This window comes from Dipodomys ordii, unplaced genomic scaffold (genome assembly GCF_000151885.1).
Source record: "Dipodomys ordii isolate 6190 unplaced genomic scaffold, Dord_2.0 Scaffold141, whole genome shotgun sequence".
In the NCBI taxonomy this organism is placed as follows: domain Eukaryota; kingdom Metazoa; phylum Chordata; class Mammalia; order Rodentia; family Heteromyidae; genus Dipodomys; species Dipodomys ordii.
In genome coordinates, this window is record NW_012267357.1 from 2,275,976 (window position 1) to 2,289,972 (window position 13,997).

A 13,997-nucleotide genomic window follows, 5' to 3' on the forward strand; every position below is an offset into this window, starting at 1 on the left:
TCAGCTCTTCAGCTCAAGGCTAGTGCTCTACAACTTGAGCCACAGTGCCACTTCTGGTTTTCTAGTGGTTTATTTGATTTGTTTCTTTTTTTTGGGGGGGGGGGTTCTGGTCATGGGACCTGAACTCTGGGCCTGGGCACTGTCCCTCAGCTCTTCAGCTCAAGGCTAGTGCTCTACCACATGAGTCACAGCGCCACTTCTGGGTTTTTTCTTTTTTGCTTATGTAATGCTGAGGAATCGAACCCAGGGCCTCAGGCATGCAAGGCAAGCACTCTACCATTGAGCCAACTTCCCAGCCCTAGTGGTTTATTTGAGATAAAAGTTTCACAGACTTTCCTACCCAGGCTGGCTTTGACCTGCAATCATCAAATCTCAGCCTCCTGAGTAGCTAGGATTACAGGTGTGAACCACCAGTGCCCGACAAGGTCTTTTTTCTTGTAGTCTTCATTCCCTAGCTCTCTATCTTTTAGTGCCCACTTCTTATTCTCTGGAAGATTTCCCATTGGCTCTGGTTTAGTCTCTTTTTTGGGTGATGGGGGAGTGGGAACTTAAAAGCCTCTACCACCTCATCCATACTTCCCAGATCAACCCAAGGAGGATACCGATAGTAGTCATGATTCAGAGATCTTAGGTGCCCACATCTATGGCTTTTTCTGTTAATCTATCAGTTTTCGATAGTTGGATTTGCCAAGCATCATCCTTGTCTTTGAATCACTCTCTAACTTCTGGTATAGATGAGGCATGTTGAAAGTACTCATGCATTTCCTCTCTGCCTACCAGGCCTCCATAGTCTGTAAACTGTTATTTGCTTCATATTTTAAACCTAGTAAATTCATTTGGCTTCTTGAAATAAGTTTAAGAAACTTGAATGTTGCTTCCTTAAATAGCCCTTGCTTTAGGCTTTAGGTCAACAGTTCTGTAGCCATCCTCATAAGCCTTCTGATAGTTTCCTTTCTTGGCATAGGCTGAATAGGCTGATTCTGGAGACATACTTCAGTTGCTTCAGAGTAGCATCATAACACATCATCAGTGTTATCTGCACTCAGGGCCTTATTGCCCTTCTCCTTTACCTCATTCATCTGCTCTGTAGCCTGGCCCAGAACATAGTTGACTCAAACCTGTCCTCTGCATTACCAAGCCTGAATGAGGTTTGGGGTTTTTGTTTGTTTTTTTCGGTTATGGGGCTTGGGAACTGTCCCTGCATTCTCCAGCTAAAGGTGAGTGCTCTACCACTTGAGCCACAGGGCCTCTTCCAGTTTTTTGTGGTTTATTAAAGATAAGAGTCTCATGGACTTTCCTGCCCGGGCTGGCTTTGAACCGTGAGGCTCAGATCTCAGCCTCCTTAGTAGCTAGGATTACAGGCATGAGCCATGGGTGCCCAACATGACTGAGGTTTTTTTTTTTTTAAATACATATTTGACTTATCACCTGTAGTGCTTTCAGGAATAGTAGAAGTGAAATTTGAAAGGCATAAGTTAAATAGTTTGCAGACTATTTTAGAGCATGTGAAATTAAAAATTCCAGATATAGTACATATCTATAATCTCAGCACTCAGAAGTCTGAGATAGGATTGTGAGTTTGAGCCCAGCCTCTACTACATACGGAGACCCTGTCAACAAAACAAAAACAAATACCAAAGCCAAATAAATCTGTGATACAATAATACTTGCTTAAAGGAATTCAGAGCTCCAAATAAAAGAATGGATAACAGAAAAGCAATAGTCAGATTCCTGAGAAAATAAAACAAAGTTTTTGGTGAATTTGAAATTAAAGTATACCTTCAGTTTTTTGTTATTTTTGCTAGTACCATGAGATTTCAACTTTAGGTCTCACACTAACAGATTACTTACTGGACTAGCTTTTTTTTTTTTTTTTTCAGTCCTAGGACTTGAACTTAAGAGTCTGGGCACTGTTCCTGAGCTTCTTTTGCTCAAGGCTAGCACTCTACCACTTGAGCCACAGTGTTACTTTTGGCCTTTTCTGTTTATGTGGTACTGTGGAATTGCACATGGGGCTTCATGCATGCTAAGCAAACACTCTACCACTAAGCCACATTCCCAGCCTAAGATAGCTTTTTGCTAGTTATTCTGGAAAGTCAGTCTTGAGGACTTTTAAACCACAATCTTCCAGATGTCAGCCTGCTAAATTGTTAGGATTGTAATCAGTTGTACTGGTATGAGCCACCAGATTCTGTCTGTGGCATCAGTTTAAGACATAGTAATAAAAACAAACTCAGAGTTAGTTTTCTTCTGTTATATACACACGGATCTCACCGAAAGACTCCACACCCAGATAGACATACACACAGATCCCACAGATCGAGGACTCAGTCCCCTCAAACACTTCCCTCCTGAGATATGTATGTGTGTGTGTGTGTGTGTGTGTGTGTGTGTGTGTGTGTGTGTTGTCGGTCGTAGAGCTTGAACTCTTGTCTTGGGCACTATCCCTGCATTCTTCAGCTCAAGGCGCTCTTCAGCTCAAGGCAAGCACTCTACTGCTTGAGCTACAATGCCACTTCCGGTTTTCTAGTGGTTTATTGGAGATAAGAGTCTCATGGACTCTTATCTGGCTTTGAACCATCATCCTCAGATCTCAGCCTCCTGAGTAGCTAGGATTGATTATAGGTGTGAGCCACCAGCACCCAGTGTGTTGTAGGTTTTTTGAGACCTCCCAAGTGCTGAGATTACAGGCCATGATTCACTCACTATGCTTCTGGTCTACTGGCTCTAAATCAGTATTTCCACAACCCCCCCTCTTGGTTTGGTTTAACTTACTCAAAGAGCTCACAGAACTAAAAAATGTGTACCAGTTTCCAGTAAGGAATATTATAAAGTATATAGATGAGAGATGTGTAGAACAGAAATGGGGAAAGTAATGTGTTTTTCATGTCTTCTCTTGACATAATTTAAGAACTTCCACGTTCTTGGCTATTCAGAAGTTCTCCAAACCCTGTTTGTTTTTGTTTGTTTGTTTGTTTTAGTAGGTGGTGGGGCTTGAACTCTGGGCCTGGGCACTGTCCCTCAGCTCTTCAGCTCAAGGCTAGTGCTCTACCACTTGAGCCACAGCGCCACTCTTGGTTTTCTGGTGGTTTATTGGAGATAAGAGTCTTAGAGGTTCTTCCTGCCCGGGCTGGCTTTGAACCTTGATCCTCAGATCCCAGCCTCCTGAGTAGCTAGGATTATGGGTGTGAGCCACTGGTGCCTGGCCCTGTGGGGTTTTTTTGGTGGTGGTTTTTTTTGTTTTGTTTTTTGGGTTTTTTTTTGCCAGTCCTGGGCTTTGAACTCAGGGCCTGGACACTGTCCCTGAGCTTCTTTTTGCTCTAGACCAGTGCTCTACTACTTGAGCCACAGCACCATTTGTTTATGTGGTAATGAGAAATCAAACCCAGGGCTTCATGCATGTTAGGCATGCAAGCACTCTACCACTAAGCCATATTTCTGGCCCCTTTTTTTTTGTCCGTCATGGAGCTTGAACTTTGGGCCTGGGCATTATCCCTCAGCTCTTCAGCTCAAGGCAAGCACCCTACCACTTGAGCCACAGTGCCCCTTCTGGTTTTCTGAGGGTTTATTGGAGATAAGAGTCTCATGGACTTTCCTCCCCAAGCTGGAAATCCTCAGATCTCAGCCTGCTGAGTAGCTAGGATTACAGGCATGAGCCACCGGTGCCCAGCTCCTTTTTGGGGTTTTATGAAGATTTCCTTGAATAGGCAAAATTGAATTATGGACAACCAGGTAGGAGGGTAATTGGGACAAATGAGCATGATCTTGTGCTAATGGATGAGGGGGAGCCCAGCAAAGCCTATCCATTCAGATTCTTCTCAGCATCCCTCTGCAGTATTCCTTTCTTCAGCCTGGAACGGGATCCCTCTGGAATGAGAAGGGTCATGGGTCAGAAATTTTTTTTGACCTTTTTTTTTTTTGGTCAGTTGTGGGATTTGAATTCAGGGCGCTGTCCCTGAGCTCTTTTGCTCAAGGTTAGCACTCTCCCATTTGAACCATAGCACCACTTCTGGTTTTCTGCAAATAAGAGTTTCAGTGGGGCTGGGAAGGTGGCTCAGTGGTAGAGCGCTTGCCTTGCATGCCTGAGGCCCTGGGTTCGATTCCTCAGCACCACATAAGCAAAAAGAAAAAAGCCGGAAGTGGTGCTGTGGCTCAAGTGGTAGAGTGCTAGCCTTGAGCTGAAGAGCTGAGGGACAACGCTCAGGGCCAGAGTTCAGGCCCCATGACTGGACCCAAAAATAAAAAAAGAGTTTCAGGCACTTTTCTGCCTAGGCTGGCTTTTAACCTTGATCCTGAGATCTCAGTCTCCTGAGTAGTTAGGATTACAGGTGTGAGCCATCCGTGCCCAGCCAATATCTTTATGGAAAACTCCAGGACAGAAAAGTGTATGGTAGAGGAAATTCAAGAGTTTCTGTGACAGTCCTGCTCATGCCTAATTTAATCCTAGCTTACTTAGAAAGTTAAAAGTCTAAAGGATTTCAGTTCAAAACCAGATAAAGGCATAGCTCAAATGGTAAAACACAGCTGAGCAAGTGTGAAGCCTTGGGTTCAAACCCTGGAACTGGACAAGAGGGAGAGAGAATTTCTGTGACCCATTTGGAGGAAGAGAGATTTTCAGTGGTCACTTAGGCTGGGAATGTGGCTTAGTGGTAGTGTTTACCTAGCATGCATAAAGCCTTGTGTTCAATTCCTCAGTGCTACATAAACAGAAAAAGCCGCAAGTGGCTCTGTGGCCCATATGGTAGAGTGCTAGCCTTGAGCAAAAGAAACTCAGGAACAGTGCCCAGGCCCTGAGTTCAAGCCCCAGGACTGGCGAAAAAATAAAAAGTAATGAGTCAGATACACAGAATGTCTGTGTGTGTCTTATCTCTGAAATAAATGCCTAAAATCTGGTTTTCTACAAAGTGCGTTTACTCATTAATGTTCTGTGTAATTTGTTGTTTTTGTTTGCTTGTATATGTTTTTGTGGGTCATGGGATTTGAACTCACAGCCTGGGTGCTGTCCTTGAGCTCTTCAGCTCAAGGCAAGCATTCTACCACTTGAGGCACAGCGCCATTTCCAGGTAATTGGAGATAAGAGTCTCACGGACTTTCCTGTCCAGACTGGCTTTGAACCATGATCCTCAGATCACAGCCTCCTGAGTAGCTAGGATTACAGAAATGAGCCACTGGCACTCGACTATGATTTCTAAACAACCTTTCCATGGGACAAATTTAGCTCTAAAATATCAATAATTCTCTTGTGGAGTTTATTTAAGCTTTTAGCCAGAAGACATACACTGTTTTAACTTTGCACATATTTACCAGAAATTACTCAGTTACATCTGAAATACTGCAGTGAAACCCTTTATTTATACAGACTTAAAAATGACAGGAAACTGAAACAGGCTCTGATTCAAAGGTGGCACTATCAGAAACATAGAGGACTAAGAAGAAAGAGGCTAAATTAGAATAAATGTAGTTCATTTTTATGTATGAAAACAGAACAGTGATATCTATTCATTGTTTTGGGGAGAGGGAAGAGTAATATAGGGATGAGGTTGATTGGGGATACATTGTTTACATGTGTGGAAATGTCACAAACCCTCCTTTTATGACAAATGTACACTAAATTTATACTAAAACTGTTTACTTGGTTAGATGAATCATCCTTTTTCAGGGGAGAGGCCAGTAGGTTGGGACCTTTCACTCTTGCTTGGCTTTTTTGTTCAAGGCTTTTAGTCTATCACTTGAGCCATCCCTCTAGTTCCAATATTTTGCTAGTTAATTGGAGATGAGTCACACAGATTTATCTGCCTGGGCTAGGTTCAAACCACAATCCTCAAATCTCAGCCTCCTGAATAGCTAGAATTACAGGTGTAAACTACTGGTGCCCAACCTGAGCTGCTTTCTTGAGCTTTTGACCATGTGCCAGGCAAGTAGGTCTTGACAGTCTTTATTTTTCATCAACTTTGTGTGCAGACTGTTACTACCCCTATTATACAGGTGTTTGGGAATGTTTTTAGACTTGCCCCATATTAGAAAGTGCCAGGCTGAGCTTTCACCTGCTAGACTAGCAACCACCTGCCCTTGTTCAACCTTGTGTCTCAGCTCTTAGTACAGAGAGCCTGTCAGACAGCTGGCAGCAGGGGAGATTGGTCAGTCCTACATGCTGAGTGAATACACTTAGATCTTACCAGCCAACACTCAGAAAAGCTGTCAAAACACTGATTTCTCATTAACTCATTGGCAACAGAATTTCATTTATCTGACTAGAGCAGTGTATAAACAGAACTAAGTTCTGGGGTGTTTTAGAAGTTATTGGGATAAAAATATTGTCTACTCCATATTTCATAAGTAGTACCGTACATGGCCATACTTGAACTATTTCTAAGTACTGTCTACACCTCTGGTTGGACCCAGGTTTTTCTACCTTTCTGTGGAGATCGACCTAACAAAGATTCTTACTTTCTCCAGGGGCCAGTTTAAGTCTTGATGGGTGGTCTCAGTAGCCCCGCACCCACACTGCCTGCTTGAAGACTTTTGACTGGCTCGTGTTGTTCCGTCCCTCAACATTACCTGATTTTCTGTTCTTTAAGGTCCCTTCTCAATGTTTTCCTTTCCCTTGCTGGGAAAGGAGATTTCCTCAACAGAGGAACTGTGTTTACTGGAGAATGCCCACTTAGGCCAAGGTGTGAGGAAGCAGGCTTAGGTATATGAGTTGCTAAGAGATTACATCTAGGCATCCTGCAAAAACTTGGTTAGTTGTGTGTTTGGTATGACTCAAGAGAGCCCAAGTACCTGAAAGGTAGTAAAAACTAGTGTTGCTGTTGGGGCTGGGAAGATGGCTCATTGGTATAGTGCTTGCCTTGCATGCCTGAGGTCCTAGGTTCTATTCCTCAGCACCACATAAGCAAAATTTAAAAAGCTGGAAGTGGCGCTGTGGTTCAAGTGGTAGAGCGCTAGCCTTGAGCTGAAGAGCTTAGGGACAGCGCCCAGGCCCAGAGTTCAGGCCCCACGACCGGACCCCCCCTCTCCCCCCCCCAAAAAAAACTAGTGTTGTTGGGCAAAGCCTGTAATCCTAGTTTACTCAGTAGGCTGAGATCTAAGGATTAAAGTTCAAAGCCAGCCCAGACAACCCAGGCACAAACAAATCTAAGAATTTTTTTTTTTCAGTTGTAGGGCTTGAACTCAGGGCTTAGGTGCTTTCCTTGAACTCACAGCCTCCTGAGTAGCTAGTATTACAGGTTTGAGCCACTGGCACCCTGCAATCCTAGCTACTTAGGAGGCTGAGATCTGAGGATTGCAGTTCAAAGCCAGCCTGGACAGAAAAGTCCCCATGAGACTGATCTCCAGTTAACCACTCAAAAACCGGAAGTGGAGCTGTGGCTCAAAGTGGTCGAGTGCTAGCCTAAAACAAAAGAGGTCAGGGACAGTGCCCAAGTCCTGAGTTCAAGCCCTAGTATGGTCACTCAAAAAGAAAGAAAAGTTTATTGAGCATCAGTGGCTCGTGTCTATAATTCTAGCTACTCAGGAGACAGATCTGAAGCCAGCTAAGGTGGAAAAGTCTATGAGATTCTTTTCTTTTCTTTTTTTTTTTTGTTGGTCGTGGGGCCTGAACTCTGGGCCTGGGTACTGTCCCTCAGCTCTTCAGCTCAAGGCAGTGCTCTACTAATTGAGCCACAGCGCCATTTCTGGCTTTTTCTGCTTATGTGGTACTAAGGAATAGAACCCAGGGCCTCATGCATGCAAGGCAAGCACTAGATTCTTTTCTTCAACTGGGTAATGGCCAAGCAAGAGCTTGAAAGTGTCCTGAGTTCAAGCCCCAGCAGGCATACACACAGGAGGGAGCGAAAAAAAACTGACCTAAATAGCTAATTTACAAATGAAGATATAAGACAAGGTGTAATATGTGTATCTGTGTAGTTTCAGCTATTTGAGAAGCTAAGTGGAGGATCCGTTGATCCTAGCAGTAGTTTAAGACCAATTTGGGCCTAGGCAACACAGTGAGACCTCTACCTCTCATAATAGGAAAGGGGGGGCTGGGAAGGTGGCTCAGTGGTAGAGCACTTGCTTGCATGCAAAAAGAAAAAAGCTGGAAGTGGCGCTGTGGCTCAAGTAGTAGAGTGTAGCCTTGAGCTGAAGAGCTGAGGGACAGCACCCAGGCCCAGAGTTCAGGCCCCACGACCGGACCCAAAAAAAAAAAAGAGGAAAGGGGATGGGAGGTGGGGAAGAGGACAGAAGAGATAAATACATTGTTATTCAAGAACTTCTGAAATTGGAATAACAGTGAGGTGCCACTACATACCTATTCAAATGGTAAAAATCAAAAACATTGATAACTCAAAGATGTTGAGTAATGGGAACTCATTGATTGCTGACAGGAATACAAAATAGAACAGCCCACTTTGGAAGACAGTTTGGCAGTCACAAAATTAAATACAACTTACCACATAATCCAGCATTTGGACTTCTTGCTATGTTCACATGAATTGAAAACTTGTAGTCTGCTCAGTACCTACTCAAGCAACCAAAATGGCCTTTAAGCACGTGAATGATTAAATTGTGGTACATGTAGGCAAATAGTACTTTGTGCTAAAAAGACATGCATATTACTTCCTTACTCTGTGCTAAAAAGACATGCATATTACTAAGTGAAATTTAAAAAGACAGTACTGGGCTGGGAATGTGACTTAGTGATAGAGTGCTTACCTAGCATTCTTGAAGCCCTGGGTTCGATTACTTAGTACCACATAAACCCAAAAGTCTGGAAGTGGTGCTTTGGCTCAAGTGGTAGAGTGCTAGCCTCGAGCAAAAGAAGCTCAGGGACAGTGCCCAGGTCCCTGAGTTCAAGCCCAAGGACTAGACAAAAAAAAAAGCTGGGCGCTGATGGCTCACGCCTGTAATCCTAGCTACTCTGGTAGCTGAGGTCTGAGCATCATGGTTCAAAGCCAGCCTGGGCAGGGAAAGTTTGTGAGATTTTTTTATCGCCAATAAACCACTCAGGAAGTGATGCTATGGCTCAAGTGGTACAGTGCTTGCCTTGAGCTGAAGAGCTGAGGGACAGCACCCAGGCCCAGAGTTCAAGCACCACCACTGACAAAAAAAAAAAAAAATACTGTCTAGGTCCATTCAGGCTAGTATACAAAAATACTGAAAACTATATAAGCAACAAATTTATTTCCTCATAGCTCTAGAGACTAACAATAGAGTAGAGACTAACAATAGAGTAGATCTGTTGAGGGTACACTTCCTAATTCATAATACTGCCCTTTTGCTGTGTCCTTGCATAGTAGTAGAATGTAGCAGTGTTTGGTAAGAACACTAATTTCATCATGACTTAATGATGGCCACTTCAGGCCCCAACATCCTAATTCCACATTTCTGATTGGGGAAGAGAGATGTTTATTTTTGTTGTTTTTTGTTTTGTGTCAGAAGTAGGGCTTGAATTCGGCCTTGAGCTCTCGTGCAGCTTTTTCACTCACAGCTGGTGCTTTACCACTTTAGCCACCTTGTTTTCCTTTTTGCTAATCAATTAAAGAGTTTCTCAGACTTTCCTGCTCAGGCTGTCTTCAAACTGCAATCCTTATATCTTAGCCTCCTGAGCAAATACGATATGGGTGAGCTTAGAGTGATTAGGTTTTAAAAATTAGGAATGTGGCTTAGCGGCAGAGTGCTTGCCTAGCATGCACAAGCCCTGGGTTCGATTCCTCAGCACCACATAAACAGAAAAGGCCAGAAGTGGTGCTATAGCTCAAGTTGGTAGAGTGCCAACCTTGAGTGAAAAAGAAACTCAGGGCCAGTGCTCACACGCTGAGTTAAAGCCCCGGAACTGGCAAATACAAAACAAACAATTAGGTGTGTTGGTTGGTTTGACTGTCAGTGGGGCTTGAACTTGAAGGCTGGTCACTGTCCTTGAGCTCTTTTGCTGAAGACTAACACTACCACTTGAGCCCTAGCTCCACTTCTGGGTTTTGAGTGGTTTATTGGAAATAAGAGTCTCACAGGAGACGGGCACTGGTGGCTCATGCCTGTAATCCTAGCTACTCAGGAGGCTGAGATCTAAGAATCGCAGTTCAAAGCCAGCCAGGGCAGGAAAGTCCATGAGACTCTTACCTCCAATAAACCACTAAAAAAACAGAAGTAGCACTGTGGCTCAAGTGGTAGAGTGCTTGCCTTGAGCTGAAGAGCTCAGGGATGGCACCCAGGCCCAGAGTTCAAGCCCCATGACCAACAAAAAAGTCGCACAGGGACATTTCTGCTTTAGCTGGCTTTGAACCACAATCTTCAGCTCTCAGCCTCCTGAGTAGCTAGGATTACAGGTGTGAGCCACCAGTGCCTGGTTGGGCTTTTATTTGCTAATTGGAAATACGAGTCTTGGGTACCGGTGGCTCATGCCTGTAATCCTATCTACTCAGGAGGCTGAAATCTGAGGATCACGGTTCAAAGCCAGCCCAGGTAGGAAAGTCTGTGAGACTCATCTCCAATAAGCCAGTAGAAACCAGAAGTGGCACTGTGGCTCAAGTGGTAGAGCACTCACCTTGAGCTTAAGAGTGCAGGAACAGTGACCAAGCCTAGAGTTCAAGCCCCACAATTGACCAAAAAAAAGTCTCGGATTTGTTAATGTTAGCTTGCTTCAAGCCACAATTTTCAGATCTTAGCCCCCTGAGTAGATAAGATTACAGGTGTGAGCCACTGGCACCAGCTGTGGTTATATTCAACTTTTCTGACTGGTCTGACCTCAAACAATAATCATTACACTCTCAGCCTCTCAAGTAGCTGGTACTGAAGAAGATATGAGCCACTAGTGCCTCTCTTAACAAATATTCATAGCATCTGCATAAAGTATTTTTTAAAAAGTTGCCAGGTTTTGGTGGTTCATGCAGGTAATCCTAACTACTCAGGAGGCTGAGATCTGAAGATCTTGGTTTGAAGCCAGCCCAGGCAGGAAAGTCCATGAAACTCTTTATCTCCAATAAATGACTCAAAAAATCTGGAAGTGGTAGAGCGCTCACTTTGAGCAAAAGAAGCTCAGAGATAGCACCCAGGATGGGGTAGGGGTAGGGTAAGTCGTGTGCACAGCTTACTGGACACTTGATCTAGCCAGTGCCTATGGCTCATGCCTGTAATCCTAGCAACTCAGGAAGCTAAGATCTGAGGATCATGGTTCAAAGCCAGCCTGGGCAGGAAAGTCCATAAGACTCTTATCTCCAATTAACCACCAGAAAACTGGAAGTGGTGCTGTGGCTCAAGTGGTAGAGTACTAGCCTTGAATTGAAGAGCTGAGGGACAGCGCCCAGGCCTAGAGTTCAAGCCCTACAAAAAAAACGAAGAAATAAAGCTTAATTATTGTGTTGGGGGGGGAGGTTGGAGGCAGGATTTTGGTTGATGCAACATTAGAAATAATCTTTTGTTTTGTTTTGCCAATCCTGGGGCTTGAACTCAGGGCCTGGCCACTGTCCCTGAGCCTCTCTGAGCTCAAGGCTAGCGCTCTACCACTTGAGCCACAGCGCCACTTCCAGCTTTTTCTGTTTATGTGGTACTGAGAAATTGAACCCAGGGCTTCATTCATGCTAGGCAAGCACTCTACCACTAAGCCACATTCCCAACCCTAGAAATAATCTTTTAAATGAATAATAACAGTTCTGTCTTGACCACAGCTATATGAATTATAATGGTATGTTCATTTTACTTTCTTTCCTGCCAGGATAACCCTCCATATGATAAGGGGGCCTTCAGAATTGAAATCAACTTTCCAGCAGAGTACCCATTCAAACCACCGAAGATCACATTTAAAACAAAGATCTATCACCCCAACATTGATGAAAAAGGGCAGGTCTGTCTGCCCGTCATTAGTGCTGAGAACTGGAAGCCAGCAACCAAGACTGACCAAGGTAAGGTACACTCTTGTCTGCCTTGAATAGGGCTTTTTGAAGGCTGTACTGTGGAGATGAGGCTTGAGAATCCCTTCCAATGCCATGCCGGATATAGTCTAGAAATCCTACTGTACCAACTCAAGTGCATGTAGAAGTACTGCAGAGATCCGACCTATTTTGGGGGGGCTTGTGTAGACCTGGGAAGGTATTGAGTAGGCCCTTCTCTGACTGCTCCATTGGTCCCCTAGGACATAGATAAGCCCAGTGTTTTGTTGCGAATGCTGCAAAGGGGGTGTGAGCACTGGTCCTTGGAAGTGGCAAAGTATTGTAGTATTACCTAGAAGAGAAGAGAGAGTGGTATTTCAGGTTGGCTCATGCAACATTTAGCACCTGAACTTTGACTTCATAAAGCAGAGGAAGTGAGGCACTGGTGGCTCACCCCTGTAATCCTAGCTCCTCAGGAGGCTGAGGTCTGAGGTTCGAAGCCAGCCCAGGCCATGAAAGTCTGTGAGACTCTTAGATCCAGAAAACCAGAAGTGAAGCTGTGGTTCAAAGTGATAGAGCACTAATCTTGAGCAGAAAAGCTCAGGGACAGCACCCAGGCCTTTAGTTCAATTCCCTCAACTAACAAGAGAGGTTGATGTAGTCATTTCAGACTAACCATAGGGTATGAGCCAAAGTCCTGTGGTTCTGAGTGTGTGTTTTGAGGGAGGGAGGAAGGGTAGACTTGAAGGCATAAACTTGAATATATAGTTGGCTGTAATCTGCTTGGAACTCTTCTGAAATTGGGTGTCGTTATGTGCATCCATGTGTCTGGGTGACACAGTCATACTTATTTTGTGGTAAAAGTATTTTGATTACCCTTCCCTCTTGTCCTTTGGAAGTAACAAAACTTTATTCTTTTATTTTTTTGCCGGTCATGGGACCTGAACTCTGCACCTGGTCGCTGTCCCTCAGCTCTTCAGCTCAAGGCTAGCACTCTACCACTTGAGCCACAGTGCCACTTCCAGCTTTTTCTGCTTATGTGGTGCTGAGAAATTGAACTCAGGGCCTCATGCATGCAAGGCAACCACTCTACCACTGAGCCACCTTCCCAGCCCATAACAAAACTTTATTATGGACTCTAATTTTTATTAATTTCAGGCTTTATGTTTTGAAGTCTTAGTCTAAATAATGGAATGAGCATGAGGTCTGTTCAGGTTACAGAGTGGAGAAAGCTGTCCCTGGCCAGGCTGCAGTGAAGTTTTTCAGTGACTCTGGCAATTATTTTTTGGTGGAATCCTGGAAGATAGAATTGAAATCCTTTCACAAGAAAAAAATGGAGTCACAGCTAAGTAGTTAATAGGTGTAATTACTAGATGCCCAACCATGGAGTGATCTCCAGTGGGTTTGACATTTGATAGTATGGAAGTTGATGTTTATGATGGCTTGATTCATTTCTTGATGGGCCAGACTGGTGTCCCCGGATTCTTAGTTCTAGTGGAAGTCTACAACTGCATTTGCTAATGAGTGTCTTGTCAACCCATTCCTAGGAACCTTACCTAATAGTCAGGTGTCTCTATTTAGCCAGGCCTATGGGGAAGTCCTTCCAGGCCAGGCTGCTTGTTTGGATAAAATGTGTAGCAAGTCTGAAGTTGGGATGTACAGATAAGAGTGATGGTTATAGAAGCAAAGCAAAGCCTACTCAAAGCTCACTTGAGCCAACTTGTTCTAAATAGTTGCTGTCCTAATCATGCTGCTGCTGCTTCTTGCCAGATGGAACTCAGGACTTGGGCACTATGCCTCAGCTTTTTTTTTTTCAAAACTAGTGCTATGTCACTTAAGCCACAGCTCCACTTCTAGCTTTTTGGTGCTAGTTGGAGATAAGAGTCTCACTGACTTTCCTGCCCGGGTTGGCTTTGAACCACTATGCTCTTAAGTTGCTAGGCTTACAGGCTTGAGCCACCAGTGCCTGGCACAAACTTCTTTTTTGCTTAGGTTGGCCTTAACCCACAATCCCACAATCTCTATCTTCGAAGTAGGTGGGATTACAGGCTTGAGTCACTTTGCTGGCTTAACTAAAGTTTCTTTAAACACATATAAAACATGGTTGTATATTAACAGTAGATGTTTAGACAGAAGTTTGTAGGACTCTTTTTTTTT

The 13,997-nt window shown here is 44.0% G+C and overlaps 1 protein-coding gene across 1 annotated transcript in view; it reads left to right on the forward strand.

The window, feature by feature from the left end:
- Positions 1–13,997, forward strand: part of Ube2l3 (ubiquitin-conjugating enzyme E2L 3) — a 61,823-nt gene that overhangs the window by 38,997 nt on the left and 8,829 nt on the right. Inside the window, exon 3 of the mRNA XM_013031576.1 lies at positions 11,687–11,873. Within this exon, the coding sequence (XP_012887030.1) occupies positions 11,687–11,873 (187 nt within the window). The remainder of the gene's footprint in view (positions 1–11,686; positions 11,874–13,997) is intronic.